The sequence below is a fragment of the Sylvia atricapilla genome, chromosome 5 (genome assembly GCF_009819655.1).
Source record: "Sylvia atricapilla isolate bSylAtr1 chromosome 5, bSylAtr1.pri, whole genome shotgun sequence".
NCBI classification, from domain to species: domain Eukaryota; kingdom Metazoa; phylum Chordata; class Aves; order Passeriformes; family Sylviidae; genus Sylvia; species Sylvia atricapilla.
The window spans coordinates 17165469-17188384 of record NC_089144.1 but is presented as its reverse complement, the minus strand read 5'-3'; the positions used below and the strand labels follow the sequence as shown (position 1 = coordinate 17188384).

General features: G+C 46.6%; 1 protein-coding gene across 3 annotated transcripts in view; it reads right to left on the bottom strand.

Annotated features, from left to right (window-relative positions):
* FRMD4A (FERM domain containing 4A) overlaps positions 1 to 22916 on the bottom strand; it is a 210677-nt gene that overhangs the window by 11162 nt on the left and 176599 nt on the right. For all 3 annotated transcript variants that reach the window (XM_066318802.1, XM_066318801.1, XM_066318804.1), the window contains exons 14-20: positions 17775 to 17916; positions 10393 to 10526; positions 7084 to 7206; positions 3747 to 3975; positions 2536 to 2592; positions 1831 to 2068; positions 1255 to 1419 (exon numbers count right to left, since the gene is read on the bottom strand). In XM_066318802.1, coding sequence (XP_066174899.1) covers positions 1255 to 1419; positions 1831 to 2068; positions 2536 to 2592; positions 3747 to 3975; positions 7084 to 7206; positions 10393 to 10526; positions 17775 to 17916 — 1088 coding nt within the window. The remainder of the gene's footprint in view (positions 1 to 1254; positions 1420 to 1830; positions 2069 to 2535; positions 2593 to 3746; positions 3976 to 7083; positions 7207 to 10392; positions 10527 to 17774; positions 17917 to 22916) is intronic.

The window sequence follows — 22916 nt, the reverse complement described above, 5'->3', positions numbered from 1 at the left end:
TGCTCATACTTAGCTCTGAATGCTGTGATTTCTCCACTAGTCATTGAAAAAGGGCCCCCCTGCTACTGGGGCCCAGCCATGGGCAGCACGTGTGGGACTCTCACTGGTGACAGCCCTTTGGGCAACCACCCCAAATCACAGTTTACAAGGCTTGATTCATGGCCAGGTCTGGGAGGTCTCTACTCACCCCAACCATTCAAGGAGCACTCTACCCACCCATCCATTCAAGGAGCAGAAACACATCTACATGACAGATGGCTAAGGCCAGGGCATGCAGCTCATGAATGAGCTACAGACTGATCAATGGTTGTTTCAAACACCCAAATGGCCCCTAACCAGTCAAGGCCACTTTTCAAGCCCTGTGCTAGGCTCATTTCTCATACAGCTTGGTTCCAGTGTTAACAGACATTGCACCATTGAAAGGTACCCTCAGCCAAATGTTTATAACAAACTTAACCCAGGGCTTTAATGCCTTGTATTGTCTTTGCCCGAGGCTGATGTGTTGGCATGACTTTTTATTTATTCTGAGCTAAATGACGGTGGCACTTCCCCTTAGGGCAGGACACTAGCAGCACACAGCCCTGGCTCAGTTCTCTTCCCTGCAGTGTCCATGGAGTTTGTCACAAAAGCAAAAGAGCAATGAAGCTGAACAATTTGTAAAAATCCTGCTGAAAATCACAGTCAAGTTTGGCCCCACACATCACATCACCTCCTTTTCACACTTCAGCTCTTTCTTCTGTCAACCCTGGGCTAAATTCCACTGCCACCTGGGTCTCCTGCTGGATTGCTTCACACAGGCTCTTGATCTCCATGTAACATCACACACGTGCAAACATTTTATTCATGAGGGAAAATTAATACTATTCAACGTTTTGTATCAGACAGGAAGCAACATGTTCTCTCCAGCTGGATCCATGGAGGAATTTACTGCAGAACTTAGCAGTAGCACCACATGCATTTTAAAAGTGGCTTGTAGAGCCTATAAACAGACTGAGATGAAAGGTCCCAGCAGGAGAAAAGCTTCATCACTTCAGGGGAGGGATGAGGGGCAGAATCATGTTTATCTGCAGGGATTTCAGGATGTCAGTTCAGGAGAGATTCTCTACTGGCATGAGCACATGAGCCTCTTACATGAACAGGACTGGTTTGTGTCCTTTCCTGAACTGGGAATTAATTCATACCCTGAGAGAAGGATAAAGCAAGGCAAATTTATTTCAGGGTAAGCAGGATGAGGCTGGAGCCAGGCAGACTTACCTCGTGGAGTGGACGTAGTGCGGACTGCGTACCCGTAGATCCGGCGTTGACGGCATGCTGGACTGGGAATTCCAGTGGGGAAGGCTCCGGATAGGGCTGTTCTGCAGAGAGCTGCTCCCTCCTGCCTCGGCACAGCTCCCGGTGCTGGGGAACCGCTTGTGACTGCTGCAGAGGAAACACCCTGCTTCAGCTCTCCCACAGGAATTTGGGGAAGTGGCTCCCACACATCCTTCCAGATCTCAGGCACATGCCTGGGATCTTGCGGGCGTGAGTGGGAGTTGGGTCAGCTGCTGCTCTGAGCTTGTGTCTCAGTGCCTGTGTTTCCACAGTGCCAGAGGCCAAGGCCACGGCCTGCCAAAGCCCTCAGATGATCCACCATCCTACCCTTCAAAATGTTTTGTAGAATAACACTGAGATACCAAACAGCAATCATGTGGCTGTAGCCTGTTTTTATGACCTGCCTACTGGCCAAAACACTAAAAACCTTCCTTTTAGCATGGGACAACTTTGTAAACTTTGAAAGGGCTCCCACCTGTCCCTCCCAAACGCAGGGAATATCTCTGTGATGGAGCTCACCTGGAATGGCTGTGCGAGGAGCGCTTCTTGACCTTCTCGTAGGGCTCATCCAGGGATGACTCACTCCACATCTTGGGTTTGATGGGGGACTTGTCATAGTCGTTGCGGTGGAAATGCATCTGGCGGAGGCCCTCCAGCGACTGCGGCGGGGGCGGCCGGTTGTGCAGCGGCGGCCGGGGCGGGAGCCCTTTGTGTGGGGACTGCAGAGGGGAGATTGTGCTGGTGACCTGAGAGTCCTCTGTGGAGAGAAGGGACAGAGGTGATGGCTGTGTGACATCTCCAATGGCAGCACAGCCCCGAGAGATGCCATCATGCCTCCAGAGCCTGCTTCCTTACCCTGCTTCCCCTGGCTGTGTTCAGGGCCACCCTGAAGACCTGACTTTCAGAAGGGTACTAGCTAACATTCCTGTTTTGGGAGAGAATGGCCAGCGAGAGTGTGTGGTGCATTAAAACAACTGAAATTTAAGGGAAAATAAGGGGGCATTCTAGGACTGTGTTTTGAAATAATTCAGAGCAGTAACCACAGCAATACTCACTGCTCCAGGCCTGATGTCTGACTACAAGATAGAGTCAGGGAAAAATCAAGCTTTTTGCTCCTAGGATCTACCAGTGGACTATTACACAGAACAGTAATTCCTTTCCAAGTGTTAATCAGGAGTTCACACATCCCTTCCCACTCTCTAGAACATGCAGCAGCCAACGTACCATCCTCGAGAACAAGGGCATCTGAGAGGGAGCTGTCTTCACTGGCAATATTTCCTTCTGAAGAGAAGAAAATACAAAGATGGTCAGATGGTTCCAAGAATTGCAGTGACTAAGTGCTGAACTGCACCATGATCTTTGTCCACTGAGTCTTAGCCTTAAGCAGTCACCTACGCCTTCCTCCTCTCAGAGCAAGAGGCAAAATTCCTATGAATGCATGACTCAGCCCACTCTCAGTCTGGGAGGGCAGAGCTGCAGGTCAGGTCTCTCAATAGCAGGCTGCCTTTCAAGGAGCTGCTAAATCTTTTCAATAATTGGGGATTAAGTCTGAGTCACAACAGAGAGCTGAGATCCCCAGAGGATGCAAACTGGCAGAGTGCCATTAGTGAGATTTACATCTTGGCCCTTAAGGACTCTGGGTTTTATCCATCTTCTTAAAATGATCATCCTGTTGCTAACTAAAAGCTCACACTAAGTACCAGTTGTGTGGAATTCAACAAAATGTTTTTGGAGCATCCTCTGCAGCAGCAGGAAAAGCTCTCAGGTCCTTGGCATATAGATATTTGAGCTGCCTCCTCCAATCTGTGTCTTCATGGCTGTTATCTCTGACTGAGGTGCAATTTGGTACCCAGGTCACAAATACAGCAGCTCTAATCTCAGTTCCTGCCACAAAGGCACAGAAAAAAGCTCTGCAAGTCAAAGGGAGAGGGAAAAATCCACAAGGGAGAAAGAACCACAGCAGAAAGTTAATGGATTTCATGAAAAACCAATCAACAACCCAGTAAACCATAAAGTGCCCTGAGAATTACATTGTGAAAAAAAAAAAAAAAAAGAAAAAGAAAAGAAATATTTGAACACGGCAATGACACTGCTCCCACTTTGATTTTACAGACGCCTTTGAGCTAGATAGCTCACCCCAATCTGCTAACATTAATTACATTTGTACTGCACTGCTCTGGAGCAGACACCAAGAGAACCATTTCATAGGTGAACAAAGGAGTCACAGCCTGCAGTGCTGACACCCTGATCACCCACGGCACAACACGGCTTTGCTGCTGTGACCCAGCACATCCCCAACACACAGCACCCCTGACAGCACCCCTGGGGTCCTCCAGGCAGGATAGGGAAGAGGAAGGAGGGCAAGTTTGGCAAGAATTTTGCTCCTTGCCCTCCACAAACCCTCTGTGATGCTGTGGGCACCAAGTCCCACTCACCATCTATGATCAGGGAGGCTCTCTGGGTCGGCTTCTTCCCAGATTTGATGCGATACTCGTTGATGGCATTCTCAATCTCCTGCAGTTTCTTCAGGGCATTCAGGTAGGATGTCTTCCTCTGCTTCTTCAGCTTCTTGCTGACGTTGGGGTCACTTGCCAGGCGCCGTGCAGCCTCTGTGATCTGGGACTGAATGGCAAATTCCCTCTCCAGGCGCTCCAGCTCTGCCTCCTGGCAAAAGGCAAGTGGATTCTGGTTACCACCAGTCTCCAAGCCCACCTATGTGGAAACTCTCCAGAACCTGACCAGTGGCCTCCAACAAAGGCTCTCCATCACCAAAGCATCCACAATCATACTGCTGCCCTTAGGGCCTTCCTGAGCATACCCATCTTGCCTTCACCTGCTCTCAAAAGCCTGGAAGCACAGCTGGTGGAAGGGATGACCCATACAAGGAGGACATGTGTGCTCCAGCCCTAAGCCTGATGTGCTGTTTGACTTTTTGTGCAGTTCAGTATGGCCAAGTTCAATGGTGCTCTACTGCTCTAATACACATTCATCCTTTTACACCCATCTGTGGGTCACACCTACCTCCCACCTGCTCCTTCTCCCCGTTTCCTATCTCCATATTTAAATGTCATTTGATTTCACTGCTATGTGTTGATGCAAAGCCACAGCTTTAACCTCCTTGACAGGTTTTCTTGGCACCTGCCAAACCCTTTGGGGTAAAACAGGGCAAAGATGGGTTAAGTCCTCCCCAGTGTATGGCTGTCAAAATTCAGGGGTGAGTATGAGCTGAAGTAATTATGAGCTGCTGCAACTGAAGACACCAGAAAATTGTCTCGTCAATTTACCAGCCAGGAGGGTGATCTCAGAGCCAGCAGCGTGTGACAGCAAGCTCTCTGTATGTCAGAAAGAACCAATGCCCTAAGTGTTAGCCCTTGCAGGGCCTCAGCTGAGTTTTTAAATGCAATCAGGTGTACCCTGGAAACTACCTATCCATTTTTGGTTATCCTCCAAAATCAAGGACTTAGGACAATTTATGCCAAAGCATAAGCTGATATAGAGCTTCCCAGTCTAGAGCACCAGGACCCCAAGCTGCGTGCTTCAAAGGGCCTTGCTAATCTGCAACGGATCTGGCTACCTCTCCCAGCTCAATGGAATTAGTCTGCTAGAAAGAGGAACACAGTACACTGAAAATTTAAAAAAAAAAAAAAAGTTTTTCTTCTTTTAGTGAACGGTGAGACAGTAATATATTCATGGAGATCCCCATTACACAAGTTCAAATCCTCTCTTTGTTCAGCAGCAGTGATGCTGTGGGATTTAATCAGACTGAAGGCGTTCTCTGAAGTTTTTATTCTGGGCTTCTTAAAAAATGTACCTTTGCTATCAGTGGTGAGTCAGCATTGCCTTAAAACTATAATTATCATTTCCCTCACTTCACTGAAGACCTAACCTCCCTTCTGTCTTTTCAACAGATTCCTTTTTGCTTTGAAGACTTTATGAACTCTATTAGTGCCAGACTTATTAAAAGTGAAATTGACACCATGGGGTTTTAAGGCCTGGATCCTGATTCATCATCTTCTGGTAAAAGCTTTCCCAGAGTCAGGAATTATAGACCAGGTAAAGGTGATTACCAAGAAAAAAACCAGGACCCTTCCCTGCAAGTCTTGCTCTGACAAAGGTCCTGCTAAACATATGGTGAGTTTGATGTGAAAGCTGTCATTTCAGCCCTTCACAGATTCAGCTCCAAATCATTCAGTATATCCAAGGAAAAATATATTAATTTTCCTCCTGTCCATAATTGTCTATTTTCCTCCAGTGAGGCCTCTATAAATAAAGCCCTAGGAAATGAGAGCTATCATCTGCCTTCAGATGAAGTGCCTTGCTTCAAGTCCTTGTCACAGCTAGTAATTTCAGTCTTGGATTTACGTGGTTGAGGGAATATTTCACCTTTTGTTTTGAATTGATTTTCTAGTGTTTGCACTCGCTGAAAAGTGCATGAAAACCATTGCTGGCCTCCCTAAATGCTTTCAAACTGGCAGCCAAACACAGCTCAGCATCATTGTTTGAGAACAGAAATTTATGGTATTCAACAAAGCCTTAAAATTTGACAGACGAAGAGAAAGGTAGGGAAAAGCTGAGTCAGTGTGTTTGGATTGCTAGTGCTAAAAGGCAGAGTGCCTGCACTGGGGAGGAGCTGCTTTACCTTCCTGCTCTCCCCACCTAACCTTGCCATTGGTGTATGGAGATTCCTCACCCGCCGGCCCCAAAAGCTGCCCTGTAGCAATAGGAGCTGGGGAAGATGGGGATCAGGTTATAGCTGAGCAGCCAACAGACTGCAGGGGTTTTAGGAGTAATTCAACTAAGACATGCTTCCCTTTGAAAAGCTTAATTAAATGTGCTGGTTCATGAATATTTGACTGCGGTGGAATTCCTCTCCCAGGCTCCATTGAGAACAAAACTAAAGAGCTCCAGCTGTTTATTTTTTTCAGCAGAAGGAAAATGCCAACAAAACGACAAACAGTTAATTCCCCGGCTGAACTGAGCCTCAAACCACACAGTTGCACCAGCTTCAGTCTCTCCTCCTACAAAAATAAAAAGGAAACTCAAGACTGGAATATACACAAGTGTCTTGAGACAAATGTGCCTCCACAGACAATAGTTGTTCTGTGAATCCGGTCCTGCCTTACAGCTGCTGCAGGCCTGTTTTCACAGCCACGGTTCAGGGCACTGACCCAGCACATTGTGGGAGCAGGGAAGGGAACAAACACTCCCTGGCAAACTTAGAAAAATGTAACTCCAGCTCCCCATAGGTAGGGATGAAGGCTCTTTTGTTTAAGGACTGGGGAGCAGAATGCTTTTATCTTGCTGTGGCAGGGCTGAGATGGATAATCGTGATGTTTTTCTCCCTGGTTAGAGGGGGCCTGAATTTGGATTGCTACTGGAGTGGAAAGCAAGCGGCTGTTTGCAAAAACAAGACAGGCAAAAGCAGGGCTCAGATGGCTTGGGGGGCTCCTGATATGCTCCCTGCTCACACAAATCACTGCACTTTGTCGCCAGAGCACTTGCACTGCCATGGTCCAGTTTGGTTACCTCTAGCAAAGCAAGGGCTGAACATCAAGCATTTCACTTTTACTCTGAGTCTGAAGTCAAGTCCCCAACTCCCTTACTGCTTCCCCATTCTGATGGATATAAAACCCCCAAATGGGTACTCTGTGCAATTACAGTAATTTAAAACAAAAACGACCATGGGACCGATGGCTCCCGTGTGATGCTTAGTGGACATCTTAGAGACCTGAGGTGAGGACACAGGTCTGGAAGGGAAAGGCACAGCCTCACCTCTCCCTTAGGCAGGATTTTCTGCTCATCCAGTTTAAAGGCAGTTCCTATTCTTCTCCTTACAATAGGCGGCTCTTCCCCAGGATCCAGGGGGTATTCTCGTGGCAGCTTTCCTGTGAGCTCCTGTAAGCAGACAATGCTGTTAGTGCTCTGGGAAATCCTGCAGCAGAGCAAAGCACACCACCACTGTGACCCTAAAATGGCAAGTATTCATTAACAACATATCCAGTTCAGCCAGCTGATAAACACTCAGGAGAACACCCAGCCCTGCAAACTGAGAACCTGACACGGAGGGTGGGGACCTCTTCTCTAACCTGTGCATGAATACAGATCTTTGTGGCCTGCCCTGGGCAGGTCTGTAAGTGGTGCCCATCCCTAGGGCGTCATGGCTGAGGCTGAGCAGGCTTTGCAGCACGCAAGCTTTAATCTTTGCTGCACGGTAAGCAGGAACCAAGAGCTCCTGTCTGCTGAGCTGCTTTCGAGAGGGGTGAGCAGACCCGAGGGGCTTCCTGCAGGATGCAGGACTGCTGAGTCAGAAAGCTGCAATGGTAACAGCCATGTAGGTTATGACCTGCACAGAAAAACATTCCCACCTGATTCATGATGTGTCTGAGAGGAATGCAGTGGAAATGGTCACTAAAAGCAGTGCCTGGTACCTCATTACCTGTCTGATAACACTTCATGTATTAGAGTGCCTTCCAAACCCCAATGATGTCATGAGCGGCTTTGCAGCAATTATTAGCTTATACTCTGTCAGAGTGATGGGGTTATTTGCAAAAATTTGTACAAAATCTGAAACAAACCTCAAAGAATTTCAGAATATGTGGACCACAGGAAGCAGCACCACTACTGATGTTAATGCTCTGGGGTTTTCCCCCCAGACTACACAATACAGGCACACATATCTGAGCTGAAGGCATTGAACTGCCTACAGAAAAAGGCAGGAGCCTGACTACCAGCACAGCCCCTACTTCTTGTACTCAGAAGTCTCCCCATGAAGGACAAAAGGCTTTTGTGTTCCTTAGCATCAGCCTTGAGAGGATCCAGCTGGCAGAGTAACCTAAATCATCTGAATCCCAAAGAACAGCAGCTGATGTTAATGCGAGTGTGGGTGCACAGCCCAGTCCCTGCCTGCCCTGGCCTCTCCCCCACTCCCTAATGGGGTTTTTTCTTTCTACTCTTTTCAGGTCACTAGGAAACAAGGACCTGGCCTTTTCAAATCTTCCCTTTAGCAATTCCCAGCAAACTGGGTTTGCAGCAGAGCTCTGTGTTGACGTGCACAGCCCCCTGTTGTGAGAGGCATGGCTGCAATGTCTCAGAGTCCCACTCTGCACAGCCCCTCCAGCCCTGTGGGGTTATTTCAGTTTTTCTTTCAAAATGCATTCCCTCTACTGAGATGTGGCTCTAAGCACTGCACCGAGACACAGATTCCTGTATCCTGAGGGCAACAGGGATATTTTCTTTGTAACTACTAATGTGATATGAAGCAAGGAAGTGGGTAAAGAGTTAATCTTCTGCAAAATCTGTAAAGATCAGAGCAGAACAGAATGAATGTGTGCTACCATGCTGCCCCCACAAGCTAAAAAGTATTCAAAGGCATGATCATGAAACGTAATCTAAATTAATAAGTAACTGGAGTAGTGATGGCCTGAAGTAACCTGATGCCAGCATTATGAATGGTTCTGGCCATGCTTTCCTAATTATGCCCGCTCTTTTAACTCTTCTTTATCTCCTGGTTTGCCACCTTCTTCCTCTGTTTTGGCCATTCCCATGCCAAAGCAGAAAGGAGGAAGGGCAGCCTGAGAGGAAGCTTTCAACTACCAGCTGCTGATGGATGAGCTGTAAGGTTGTAAGATGGGGTCAGATTCCAAGTGTCCATTAACTGCCTCTCTCAAATCACCTATGGAAAGCATGAACACTTTCTACCAGCTCTTAATGTGCTGACAGATGGGCTCTGGCCAGCCTTGCCACAGCACATTAAGGAATTACTGCTCCTCATCCCCAGCTCCCTGCCCCAGTGGGAGCTTTTTGCCTGCATCCTGGTTGCTCCTGAAGTGCTGAGGCTGCACCAAAGACAGAGCTGGGGTTAAAGGGAAGGCACTGGGCTGTGAGCTCCTGCAGCTGTGGCACAGACACATCTTCCCCTGCATCCGGTGCTGCTGCAAGGATTAGTCATCAGCAGTCAGGCAGGGTTAGCTTAGGGTAGTAAATTCCTCTGGGCCAAGTAGAGCCTCCAGGCCTTGACTGTCAACCCCTGAAGAGCTGTGATCTTTTCCTGTGGATGATCTCAGCTCAATGGACTTAGAGATTGGATCTGCTCCTGTGACCTTTTCAGCACAAGTTGTTTGCTGAAATCAACCGGGGCTTTTCAGGTGGGAAGGGATTGCTCCCATGGAATAAAGAATGAGAACAGAGGCAGCAGAGATTTCTCCTGGTATTCTTTGTTGAGAGCTATTTTCCTGAACTTGCTTTTTTTTGGCACAAAACTATACATTAATTTTAAAAAAGTGCAATGATACCTGAATCAGTGACCTATTTCTCTTGCATTTTTGTCAAAAGGTAGGTACACATCAAATATTAGGCAAGAACTGGAAGATCTCTGTGCCACTGTCTGCAGCCAGCTTCCTGTTGTGTTACATGTCACAATTTGTTATTAAAATCAGATACACAGACCTGGTAGACATGGGAGGATTGCTGAATGACCTGAGCACACTGCTGCTAATCTCCACTCACAGCTACAGCAGAGTTGTGATTTCCCCAAACATTAAATTGATCAATAAATGGCCTTGCATGTACTCCAAAATGAGCAGGTGAGTGGGAAGGTTCTGAGTTCCTAAGCTGTCCTGAATGACCTGGGATGACCAGTGTTTCCTCTTTACAAGGTCTGCCACCACACTGCCATTCCTTTCCAGCAGCACCAGAGCTGGCTGGATGAAGGCAATCTACACAGAGCAGGTGAAACTTCATGTGCTGTATGGAAAAGTGTGCTCAGAGAAGAAAAGCAAGTAAAGTTGGGCCTGCTCCAAGAAGAAAGTGTGCCAGTCTTGGGGTTTTTTTGCACCCTCATCGCCCCAAGCCAACTGGGTACCCAGACGATCTGGCATCCCCTTCTCTGCAGAAAAAGTGCCCTGGACTTTGCAATCTGGAGTTGAAACAGCTGGATCTCCCTGAAGCCATTGTACAATGGGTTTTGTAAGGGGTGACTGTGGAAGGAATCTCATCTCCTGACTCCACCCCACCCCCAACTAACGAGCATGCAATAACAAAGCGAGAACCAGTGTTCCAGGTTATAAAATGTCCACTGCCTACCGCTTCCCGCAGGCACAGCTTCTTTAGCTCTTCCAAGCGTTGGCGCAGTGTCTCTTCCAAAGCTTCTTGCCTGGACTTCAGTGCAGCCAGCATGTCTTTCTTGGCAGACTGAGAACTGTCTGACTCTTGGGAACCTGTCAATAAACAATGATTTCACTAGGCCAGCTGACAGCAGAATACACATCTGGAGTGCTTGTAATTTTACCAAAGCCTGGACACAGTCCTTCCAAAAAGAAATCGGACTATGACATGAAGCAGGTGTTACCCAGTCACATTTGTTTATAGCAAATCCTTAATGTTTAAGCTAACAGTCAGAGATTCAACAGTGCAGCACATAAAGACATTTGTAATCATTATCTTGAAAAATAAAAGCAGCAAAATAAGATCTTAGAGGAAACTCAGACACAATTCGCATGAAAGCTCCCAATGGCAAAGTATAGTTTACAAAGCCCTGGAGATGCATTTTTTTGGACATTAAGTCTAGGAGAAACCGTTTGACAATACAGCCTACTTCTTAAGAATTGCAATTATCCTAGTAGCAAACATGTAATTCAATCCACTTACAGGACCTGTTCTATGAAAAAACTGTAATGGAACAAAATTACCTAGCAAGATTCCCGCAAAATACACCAGAAAACCCCAACCATAGCTTCTTCTGGGATAGTAGCTGATTCTTGTGAAGATGTAGGTTTAGATATTTAACTGCATGTCCAAAAGGCCTGGCTTTTCAAGTGGCAACTACCAGCAACTCCCACTGAAGTAGGTCTGTGCATTAAGTCAGACTCTGTTGCTCAGATGTCATGACAATATTTGTAATTTCAGCTCTTCAGGGGAACTTCTTGATGAAATAACCTCATAGTTTGTCACTATGTTTCCCCCACATACAATGAAGGATGGATATTCTCTTTATTCCTCCTTTTGCTGCTGGTGTAGCAATAGAAACATTTTTTTACAGCAATGACCTGCTCCCTGCCCCTCTCAAACAATGGCACAGAGAAAGCAGACCTTTATTATTGCAGGAGTCAGATACAACAGGATGCTACATGGAATTTTCTGTGCACCTGTCATCAGATAGGGATTAGAGGTGACTCCTAGATGCATTTGCAGCTTGGCCTCCATGCATTCAGTGAAAACATCCAGCCCAAGGAGGTTGAAAAAGCTGTTATTTCACAGACCTTTGGAAGGAGTCTGGGAACCATTCTTTATTTTGGCAGCAAAACAGTGAAATTTGTGCTTTCAGCTTCATCTTTCATTGCTACTACTCCAGCAGACCATTAAAGCTAAGCTGAAAGAGAACTGAGGCAAAAATTGCCACAAATCAGTTCTCCATTGGCTCAGGAGGAGCAGAGAATCTCACAGATTTTTCCACCAGTATTTTCTGCAGTTTTCATGAAGGAAGATAGCTGGCATTTATTCAACAGAACACCCCTCTGCCTCCTTAAACCTTTCACTGAGCTGTCCTGAAGTGGGGGTGGTGGAAGAGATCTCGCTAAAGATCAGCCAGGCTGAGCATTATCAGACAAAGGAGGAGAACCTCACAGTAAGATGCTTGTGTAATTGCTGTAGTCATCCTCATTTTATTTGTGTTTGCCCTCGTAAACCAACAAAACTCAAATCTGTACACAGGTCTGTGCTGGAAGAACTTGATGGGACCTTCTAGAGGAGCCCTGTATTTGCACTGGCAGGGAAACTCCTCTCCAGCACTTAGTAATTCTTAATAGTAACCCTGGTGAGCAGTTACTAGCAAAACTGAACTACTGAATTTCTTCATGGACTTGTCAACAAACTGCCGAGCCCCAGTAAAAAGCTGCTCATGATTCCAGCAGAGGTTTTGAACCTTTTTCTTTTTTTTCTTTTATGACAACATTAATGACCTATGTTTTCCTTTCAACTGCTCTTCCCCTTTCCTTCCTCTGCCAGCTCCATACCTCCACTCCAGCCTCGGATTTATTTTTAAAAGCCATTCTTTTTTGCTGTGTGGGTTGCCACAGCAGCTACACAGAAATATTTACAAACATATGAACTGCCTGGCCAGACCCCTGTGCCAATTCAGGGTATGCTCACAAGAAGGAAACAAAAACTGCTTCTGGCTGAGCTGGTAGGGACCCAAATCAAGCCCAGACAATTCACAGCATCTGCTCCAGCCGTGCTTTCCCTGTGTGAGAACCATGCTGGTCTCAACCCTGACACAACTGGTACACATGTTGTCCACTGAGTGCCCCTTCTGCCATCTTTTTCACTGCTTCCAAAAAGCAAAGGAACTGGAGGGGACCTGGAAGTTCACTATTACATTCTAAGTGAAGCAATGGGGTTACTGCTGAAACAAACCAAAGTCATCCACTCACTGCCACTAATTTTTGGTTTTGAATTTTTATTTAAAAGCTGAAATATTTTGCAGTGTATTACTAGATTTTTATTGGCTGGATTCTCTGCTTGTTTTCATGGGTGAAAAGCAAATGGAAACTTGATCACTCAAGAGAACCACATCTGTATGAGATGACTGTAAACGAGCAGAGAACAGTGTATTGCTGGGTGCCCATGGCTTCCATTAGAGGCTCTTTATTTATAAATATGTATCAATCCTTCCCTGAATAAGGCTGTGATCAGAGATCCACTTCTAAACCCAGTGGCAATTGACCCAAAAATGTCAGGACAAATCAAAACACCATAAAAACAACCAAGAAATAATCAAAGATCAGCATGAACTAAACCAATCAAGCAGTTACTACCTTAAATCAGCCTTATAAGTTACTGTCACTGAGTCATGGCTGCTCAGTGCCTTTCAAAGGGGACCACCAACAGAGAAAAATCAGTCCTGAGAGACCAGTCCTAACACAAGAAGCTCCTGCTGCAACAGAAATGCTTGACTAGGAGGCTTTCTCAGGTATTTAATCTCCCACAATTAGGGTTAATTCGTAATGCAGTAAATGGGAGAAATGTTGCTAGAATAAATAATTTTCCTGTACAGCATTTGAAACTTTTTGTGAGAATTTTCAGCCTCCTTCCCATTTGCAGTGCAAGGATTTACCAAACTCTGCATTTTAATACACACTTCTGCAGAACTATTTGATGTCCCTAAAACAAAAAGGGTTGTGCAAATACCCAGTCAACAGGCATAGCGCCTTCTCTCCAGTGGGCACCAGGAACCTGCTGAACTGGGGGCTGTTTTTATGTGTATGTGCTCTTTCTTTCTTAGCACACAGGATGGGACACAGGTCTTGGTGACCTAAATGTCCACTTAATGCCCTACTAATTTGAAAACTATTCATCTTCTGATACCCACATGGCCTCTTTGGGTCATTTTTATCATCCACTGACATTCAGGAGAACATGAGCTGAGAAATGCAGGGGGAACATGGTCCTTCCTGTCCAACTCCTTCTCCAGCAGGATTCATAGCTGCACTTCACCAATGCTAACAGGCTGGGTTCTGCTCACATCTTTACTGGCGAGGTCAGGACAGTGTTGGCGATGTTGAAGGGGACACGCAGCACATGGATCACACCCCTGAAGAATCTGGTCAAGTGTTATGCAGGTACAGGTCTGCTGGGATCCAAGACAAGCTTTGCTTTAAAGCCTGCCAAAGAGGTGAGACCATATACCACTTTGGAGAGAAAAGTCCTACCAGTAGCTGATTGTTTGTCCCTATTTCCTCCACCTATTGTAGCAGAGTGGAGTCAGCTTGAAAAAGGGATAAACGAGAAGGATGAAAACAAGCGGGGAGGACAGATGGGATGCTGAAGAGCAGAGAGAGCCCAGTCTTGGTGACACTGACTGTGAGAAGAGAAGAGATGCAATAAGGTGGCTCAGCAGCAGCAGCAGCAGCAGCAAGGCAAAAGCACCCAGGCATCTCTTCTCTTTCTCATTCTCCAAGTCTCCTGCTCCAGGAAAAACACATCTAAATATGGCAAACTCTTCACGCTACATCCGGCTGCTGGCTGCAGCTCGCTGGCGTTTGGCTGAGGTCCCTGTGGAAGGCTGTCCCCTGAGCAAGGAGGGAAGTTTCCCCCACGCTCGCTCCGCGCCAGAGCCCGGGCTGACTCACTGCACCAGGATGTCGGCCCACGGCAACCAGCAGCCCTAGACAGCTCCTATCTGCTCTCTGCCCGACACGGAGGATTTCCTACGAGGGCGCTGGGCTGGAGCTGCTCCACACAGGATGCCCCAGTCAGATATCCCCCGCGGGGTGGGCCGGACTCTGTTGTGGTGTTCTCAAACGTAAACAGGGCCCTGCACAGGAAACCTCCACTGCTGAGAAGGAACGGGGCTCAGGGGCTGGAGCCTCCTTGAGTGCGCCTGCAGAGGTAAAGCAGAGATGCAGAAGGTAGTCAGTCTGGGGTTCAGCCCAGTGACTACAGGGCTCCTTGCTAGCTTAGAGATCTGCAGAGCTCTTGTGGCACAGACTCCAAAGGAAAAATCAACTCTAGAACTAACTTGGCTTTGTTCTGCTGGCCTTGATTTGGTTCTTGCCTGTGTGAAAACAGAGCTTTCATTCACAGGCAAATCTTTCCCCAGAAGTCCAGGGATGGCCCACAGATCCTGAGCAGAAGATCCCTGAGCTAAATTACAGCAGCCCACTGTCCTAGGGAGGTCCCTTCAGATCCACAATGAGGACAAAAGTTAGAGTCAGCTTGTCAGAAATGGACTTGGGCATCAAAATTACAAATCTGCAGTCGACAGCCTGAGATCAAGAGCGTGGGAAAAAGGGAGCAGCTGAGGCTTTGGTCTTGAATTGCCGTGATCATGAGGAAGCCACTTCCCAGTGTAAGATTCCATCTCCTCTCTGCTGTCTCTTGAGACTGTAAGTGATGTGGGGCAGTGTCTGTCTTGTACTGAACAGCAGGATCTTCTCCAGACAGTGTGAGAGCTGGAAGCAACAACAAACTTTTCCTTGCAGACTTGCTGCAAGCCCAAGGGAGACATGCCAGTTTTGGCATGCTCCTCATGGTGCTGACAGCCCCTCTAGTGAGGAGAAGTCAGATGGAGGGAGGAAATGACTACAATAAATTTTTAAGGGAAAAAAAAAAGACTGAGAATAGTGGGGAAGTGGGGGCAAACAGAGATTCAGTCCTGACCTTGTGATTTCAAGTCACTTGAGGTATTTATAGCCTGGAAGTCTACTGTGGCCACTTAATCATTTGCACTTATTCTCTGCAGTGTGCAGGCTGTACTGCGATAACCCATCATTGTTGTGGTTGTGTGCCGATAATCTTTGGCACAATGGGAGGAAACACAAAGCCTGGGACAGAGCCAGTGACTGTGCCCAGTGGCACAGACAATGAATGCCCCCTCCCATCCAGTGGGACAGGGATGGGCCACCTCTACTGGCTGGGATCGAGGGAAGGGGCTCTTGGACCAGACGGGCCTGAGTGTGGAAGCAATCCAGGGCCTCCAATTCCTGACCTGACCTCTGACAGACATCTTCTCTCAATACTCTGCTGGTAGCTGCTGGAAGGCACACAGTGGCAGCAAACTCTGCAGCTCTCCTCAACGTTTTGGGGAGAGCCCTGTCCTCAGCGCTGACAGGATGTAACAGGCAGCTCTGAAGAAAGGAACACGGAGGGAGCCGTGCTCGCCTGGCCCACCAGCAGCACCTTGACAGAAACAGAGGTTCACACAGTGCTGTGAGGGCACCCAGGCAGGCAGATCCACCTACCCAGGACTGAAGAAATTACTCACCTCAGTGAACTCTGGGTGGGTCTAGTCACTAGTGCAATTCTGATGAGTCTACAAATCCTATGCTCAGCCAGAAAGGTGCAGGGAACACAAAAGTACAGAAATAAAAGCACGGGCAGCTCCCAGTTTGGAATTTCCATACACGTAACCCTGATAGATACTGGGCCTACACCAGCTTTCCTGGGCCTGATTTTTTGCTGGTTTTCACATGGCTATTGCTTTCTCCAGGTGTAAGAGCAGAAGCATACTCCAGTGTTTTGGGTTTTTTTCCCAGGAATACAAAAAGTCCATGTATTAACACGGAAACAGGGTTACTACCAAGTAGCTCTCACAAACTTAGGAATTGTGCCCAGGAGGCTGAGATCTTGGAAAGACCTTAAGAACTTTCTTGGGGTACTTGATGTTATTTACTTTGCAGCAGAAGAGCTGGAAAAAATGCCAAACAAACAAAGACTTTCAACAACTGACACCCATCTGGGAGCTGCTGAGCTACTGCAGCTTCCCAAGCATGGGAGGCACAGTGGATTGTGTACTTTGTCAGGAAGACCTCAGAAGCAGAAAGGCAATTTTGTTTGCAAGCAAGGCAAAGAATTGCACAGCAAGCAGCTCTGGAAGCACTGCACATTTTAACCCCTTGCTGAACATTGTCCAAGCAGGGTTTTATACATTTTCCAAGGATACAGTGATGCAAAGCTAATCTACTACATCAGTGTGGGTTCATTTTTAAAGCATTTTCATTCTTAGATGGGTTCTTCCTTCACCCAAGCCTGAGAAGGTTATTCTCTGCTGTTACACCTATCAACACATTTGGTTCTGACAAGATGATGTGATGCTTAACAGAAGGTATTTAATTATCTGAAACTGTTAATTACAGTGATACCAGAAACCTTGCCCACCTGAAGAGCTCACCTAAGCAGCTTCAAGCTCTTTGCTAAACATCACCTCCTGCTTTAAGTCTGCAGTGACATTTATCACTGTTTTACACACAGCTTGCCTGGTTCAGACTACAGAAGAGTATCAGAGTCACAACCTCCTGACCCCCCCTTCTCCAGTCCTTCTCTCCTCCTGCTCTAGGTCTCCTCTGCATCCCCTTCCCTTGGGTTTCTCTCACACATGACATCTTCCTCACACAGGAAAGTGCTTTAAGCCACAAGAAACCTTTCGGACCCTGGCACTAGTTTGGCAGAGTGCTAGGTAATAGTTCTGTTGAACCTGGGACAGCAGCCAAATCCCAGCAACAGAGAGGCAAAGCAGATGTGCACTCGGTGAAGAAGACACCCTGTCTCAACAATGCTGAGGAACATCACCAGTTCCCACCCTCAGCTTCCCCTGTGAGCTGCACTGGGTGACTGCTTCCCCACTTCTGGGTGGGCACTCCTTCACAAACCCATCTACCTGAGGATAAGCTGGAATACCAAGGGGTGTTTAGGGTAGAAATTGTGAAGAGCGACCAGGTTTAGGCTGGAAATTGAGAGGTTGGAGATGACATCCTGGAGTCAAGGAGGAAACGAGTGGTGGTAAAGAGAGAGGGGGAGGCTGTGCTGTTTGTGGAGTAATGTGCTGAGAGATGGACTGCCACCTGGACAGACAGAAAGGCTAAAGGGAAATGACTTTCATTTCTGCAGTGCAGCTTCTGGCTGCTCCCCATTATACCATGGCCATGGCCCTTCTCACCGTACTCCCTCCAGTTACAGGACAAAGGACCTACCTGATGACAGAAGACTCCCGCTGCTTCCGCTGATAATTTTGCCTTTACTCCCCATGTTGGCCAGCTTTGAGGTCTTGAGGGTTCCAGTTTCAGTCAGGTCAATCGCAATCTCACTCAGGCTTCTTGCAGCATGAATCTTGGACTGGAGGTGGACACAGCAGTTAGTAATGATGTAACGCCTCTTGAAAGCTCAGAGAAGGAAAAAGACCTTTTGCTGTGGCAGGAAACAGGCCTCCACAGCAAACTTGGATTATTTTACAAGAATAGAAGCAACCTGGCACAGTATTCACTGCTGTACTTTATGCATTCTTAAGTGGGTACAATTCTGGCATTACTTCCTGTTGTTTGGGTTTTTCTCTGCTTTGCCATGCACATTTTTCTCTCTTAAACAAAGGATGTATGGAGTCACTGTTTTACCACATACAATAAGAAAACTTCAGAAATGCCATCATAATAACCTGCTGAAAAGCTCAAAGGCTAAAGACCATCTCTAGCACCTAAAGGAAGCCAGAAAGAGTCTTCACAAATCAGCAATAAGCTTTGGAACAAGACACAGTGAGGATATGCCTTAAATGGACTGTCATGAGAAGCTGGAAGAAAATACTGACAGGAAAACACATTCAGGTTATTGTCCCTATGCAGTACCCCTACTGTGGGGGACCTCTTCAAAGCATTAACATTACCCTAGTAGGACACAGCCAGCCCAGCTCAGTGGCTGGCCACATTAAGGCATGGCCATTGTTCCCCACCAAATGTCAACAAGATTGTTGCAATTTGTAATTACGAGAAAGTAAATAATGCATAGTATGTAGACCTAGAGAATAGAATAGAATAGAATAGAATAGAATAGAATAGAATAGAATAGAATAGAATAGAATAGAATAGAATAGAATAGAATAGAATGTTTCAGCTGGAATGGACCCCCAACAATCATCTCAGCCCACTGGTCAAATCTTACAAGCCCTGTGCTTCTGAGCTTCAATTAATCTGTCCTTGCAGGGCCACTGACCTGCAACTTTTATTTCCCAGAACACAGAAAGTTGGCACATTTTGCCAAGACTTTCTAACTGCAAGAAGAGTTTTATCCAAAAGGGGTGAAGCCCAGTTCAAGATCACTTGAGCATTCACTTCTGCACCTTCTCAAGGCCAGAAGAGACTGAGCCCTGGCCATAGAGCTCAGGGGATGGGCACATCATTACTGTGCTAACAAATCAAAGCTGATTGATGTCCACATACCAGGGTGTGATCTGTTCCCACTGGAAATAACATGAAACAGGACAACAAGGAATGCTTGTCACAATGGGATTTTCAGTGTTACTTCACATCTTCAGGAAGAAAAAAACCATTCCAAAAGAACTAGGCTGAATTGATGGCTAAATGCTCATCACTGAGCTTCTTAGTTCTGTTACTGATGTGCTGTGGGGCTTTGGGTAAGACACTAAAAGTTACATTCTTAGTGATCCCTGCCTCTGTTTGCATATCAGTGAAATAATAGGGGAAGGAAAATGTCTCCCTGTAGTACACTGTATTTTTAGGATGAATTTAAGACTGGAAATGAAGACAGCACTGGGAAGGCCTTACATTGAAAACACCCTCAGAAGTATTATCATAATTTAATATCCTTGGGTTTCATAGGCTCCATCATTACCATTCTGAGGTACCCAAACGCCTCACAAGCTTATTTCCACAACAACCCAAATACCAGGGTGTGTATTCTCACTTATTTGCAAGAGTGAACAGTACAGTCCTTGGGAGTGCAGAGGCTGAACTACCTGACAAGGTATCAGAGCAGATCACTCAACCAGTACCTCTTCAACTAATGTTGCAACCAGTTAGACACTTCTCATTTCCAGCAGTTCCTCCCTAAGATCAGCCCCAGGAGAAGGACAGCACTCTTTAGCTTCTTGGATCAGATGTTTCTGGTCAGAAATGAGGCCTGTGAAACATCTTCTTCAAATAGTTCGGGAAGGTTAATGCCACATGAAGAGGAAAATCACTGCTTTTATCTAATGAGATTTCCTTCTACTGAAGTCTTGATAAGGAGTTTAAGCATGAACTGCTGTCTTGCTGCAATGCCAGCCCTCTGGAGGTTGCAAGCCTTCCAACTGCCTTTGTCCTGCTGATAAATCCCCTCCAGGTGTATATATACTGCATAGCCCTATGTATATGCAAGGTTATGTGTACTTTGTATAACCCCAGGAACAGCTACATTGATCAAACCCAGTGTCTGCCTGACCCAACACACTGAGACCTGGCAGTGGATGCCTCAGAAAGGCACAAACCCCAAGTCTGCATGGACAGATCCATCCCTCCTGCTCCATGAAGCAGTGGTTTTCCTGTTTTTTAGGACAGTTACAGCAAGCAGCCCTGTAGTTTATTTCCACTCATTTTCAGAATGCAAATGAGGGCACACTCTGGCCCTACCTGTCTGACTGGGCACCAAGCAAAGTGCTGAGTGAAGGCAATGTGACTGCTGGGTGCTGTTGTGATCCTGGACAAACCAGCAGTGGCTGGAAGTGTACCCCATATAGGGCAAACAAAAAGGTGATATAAGACCAAAGCCTGGCATCCCTGGAGCCAGGAGAGGAAAAACAAACCAGCAGACAGTATTAGCAGGGCAGAGTGAACTTCCTCTGCAGAGGGTACAATTCAAACCTGCAGAAACCATAGGAGGAGATTTTAGATCCTATCACAGTTGTGGTAATGGTGCCCTGCACTGAACAGCACAGATAAAACATCTCCTGAAAGGAATGGGGTTAATTTCCCTTGCTGCTCAGTCCCTGCTGCCTCTGCTGCCTACAGCAATGCCAGTCAGCGTCGGGTGGTCTCATGCATTGGACAGGCTCTCAGCAGCAGCAGGAATCAGAGCAACAGCTCATTTCACACAGGCCACTGAGCAGCAGCCCGTGCAGGCTGTGTGCTGCAGCACAGAGCTGCAAAGCTGGGTTACACCCCATTAGTGCTCCCCCGAGCCCCACAGTCCCTCCAGGCTCAGAAATTTTACAGCACTTAGCACAGACCTGCCAAGTCTCATTTACAAGGAGGAAGACTGGCTCATTCATGAGTCATTTCAAAGCATGGGGCCAAACTGATCCCCAGTGCTGTTCTGACAGGGTCAGAGGGTGAAGAAAAATCCCTAAGTGAAATGAGGAAGAAGATGGACACCAGGGATGAATTTATCCCTCTCGCAGTGATGGGGCTTTGCTGGAGGTGATTTTTTGAAACCCTTGGCCTATTTTCTACCAGTTCATTCAGCCAAAAAGCCTTGCACTTGGAGGAACATGGTGCTGAAAATTCCCACAGAATGGGACTTCTCAAGGTTTCTAGGCCAAGTGTTTGATTGACTCAGTGCAGTCAACAGAGCAAAGACATGCCTTCGAGTCCTGCTGCATCTGTCTCCCAAAAAAAAGGAAGCTGACAGGAGTTCTGCATGCTGACAAGCTCACTTGGGAAACTGGGGATCTTTTCAGTCTCCACGTTATGCTTCGATTGCAGGGAGAGAGACACAGATCAGCAGGGAGCAAGACGCTGGGAACCCGGCGAGCTGGCAGGAGTTCAGCATGGAGTGAGGCTGCAGAAACAGCTGGGACCTCACTTGCAAAAGGGTCAGAATCCAGGCAAAGCGGATTTTATTTCTTTTTAAAATCGAGTGAAGGGTTTTCTTTCCAGTGGAGCTGTTGGTCCAGATCCAACTGGTGCCCAGTTATGTGAGGAGCACAGAGTTCAGGCTTTCTTTATCACTATGTCACATCTCCAGCCATCTAATCTACATAACTGTAGCAAAGGCTCAGCTGTGCAGTGAGCTCCAGCAGGCTTTTTCCTCTAAGTTTATTTTTATTTTTCTTTCTTTTGTCAAAATGATATGAAATGCCAAGTTTGGACATGAAAGGAAGGAATATCTAAGTTTTGCTTTGAAGTTGAGGATTCAATTGAAGTGGGGCCTGAAATTTAAGGGGCTGCAAACCCATGTGATCTGAAACTCAATAAATGTTTGCCTAGGCCCCTGAGAGCCGAACCAAAGTCATTTCACATCACCCCATTCTGGGATATGATTCACTAGTTTTCCTAAGCAAAGCTCATATGAGCTGTGTCCCTGAAGTGACCAGCAGGATGAACTGAACAGATCAATTAAAATTGATGGATCTATCAATATTGACACTGTCATGTCAAAGATGAGGACAACAGATGAAAATATTGGTTCCCTTAAGAGAAAAGGATGAAAATATTTGTATGCTTTAACTTCAAAGTCTCAGCATGACCACTGGGATTATTGTGACAAGGCACACTGACATGGTCACAGACGTGACAGGTTGACAAATGAGGGCTGGTGGGTGGTGCTGCCTGTAGGAGTGTGAGAGAGGGGAGATAAAATTGAAACACAATCTGCCAACAACAAAAGAAGTCACTGAAGGGACGTCCTGGGTGTTTCAGAGACCCAGTTTCTTACCAAAGAAATAGGAGGAGGAGGGAATCTCCTTTTGTTTGTTGACTGCTTGTGACCTAAATACCTTGCAGCTAGATCAGCAAATCCATCTGGCTAAAAGTGAAGAAAAATAAACTTCTATTTGCTTGAAATTTATCTCTGAGTTGACAGAGAGGACTAAGCAGTGCCCTCTCTGATGGCCCTGAGCAGAGAAGGGGGACAGGAAAGCTTCCCTCAGTATCAGTGAATATGTAATTTTGTCCATATTTACAGCTGGCACTTAGGCAGGGTTGGGAAGTTGGCTACATCCCTAAATTCAACACAGCTTATAGCAACTAAGGTGTAACCTGGATTTTTGCATTAGATGAGACATGGCCAAAGTGAGAGCAACCATGGCCAAGGCATCCAAAAGTCCTACCCACACTACAATAAAGTCACAGGGTTTATGGGGGAAAGCAGTGTCAGAAGGGCTTAGAACAAGTGGGACTAACAGCACACTCATGGCCCTCCACATTCCAGAAAGCAAACTCGATTTAACTGGCAGAAAAAATAATGCACTAAAGAAAAGCAGGAAAAAGAAAAGCAGTCTAATGGGCTTATAAAAAGACTTGACAGGGCCAGGGCCTGAGCAAGGAAGGAAGCAGCCCCAGCCTGAAAATGCATGCAGTGCTTTCAACAATAGCAAGATCTTAAGATTGTTGCAGGCATTTGGAGGATCA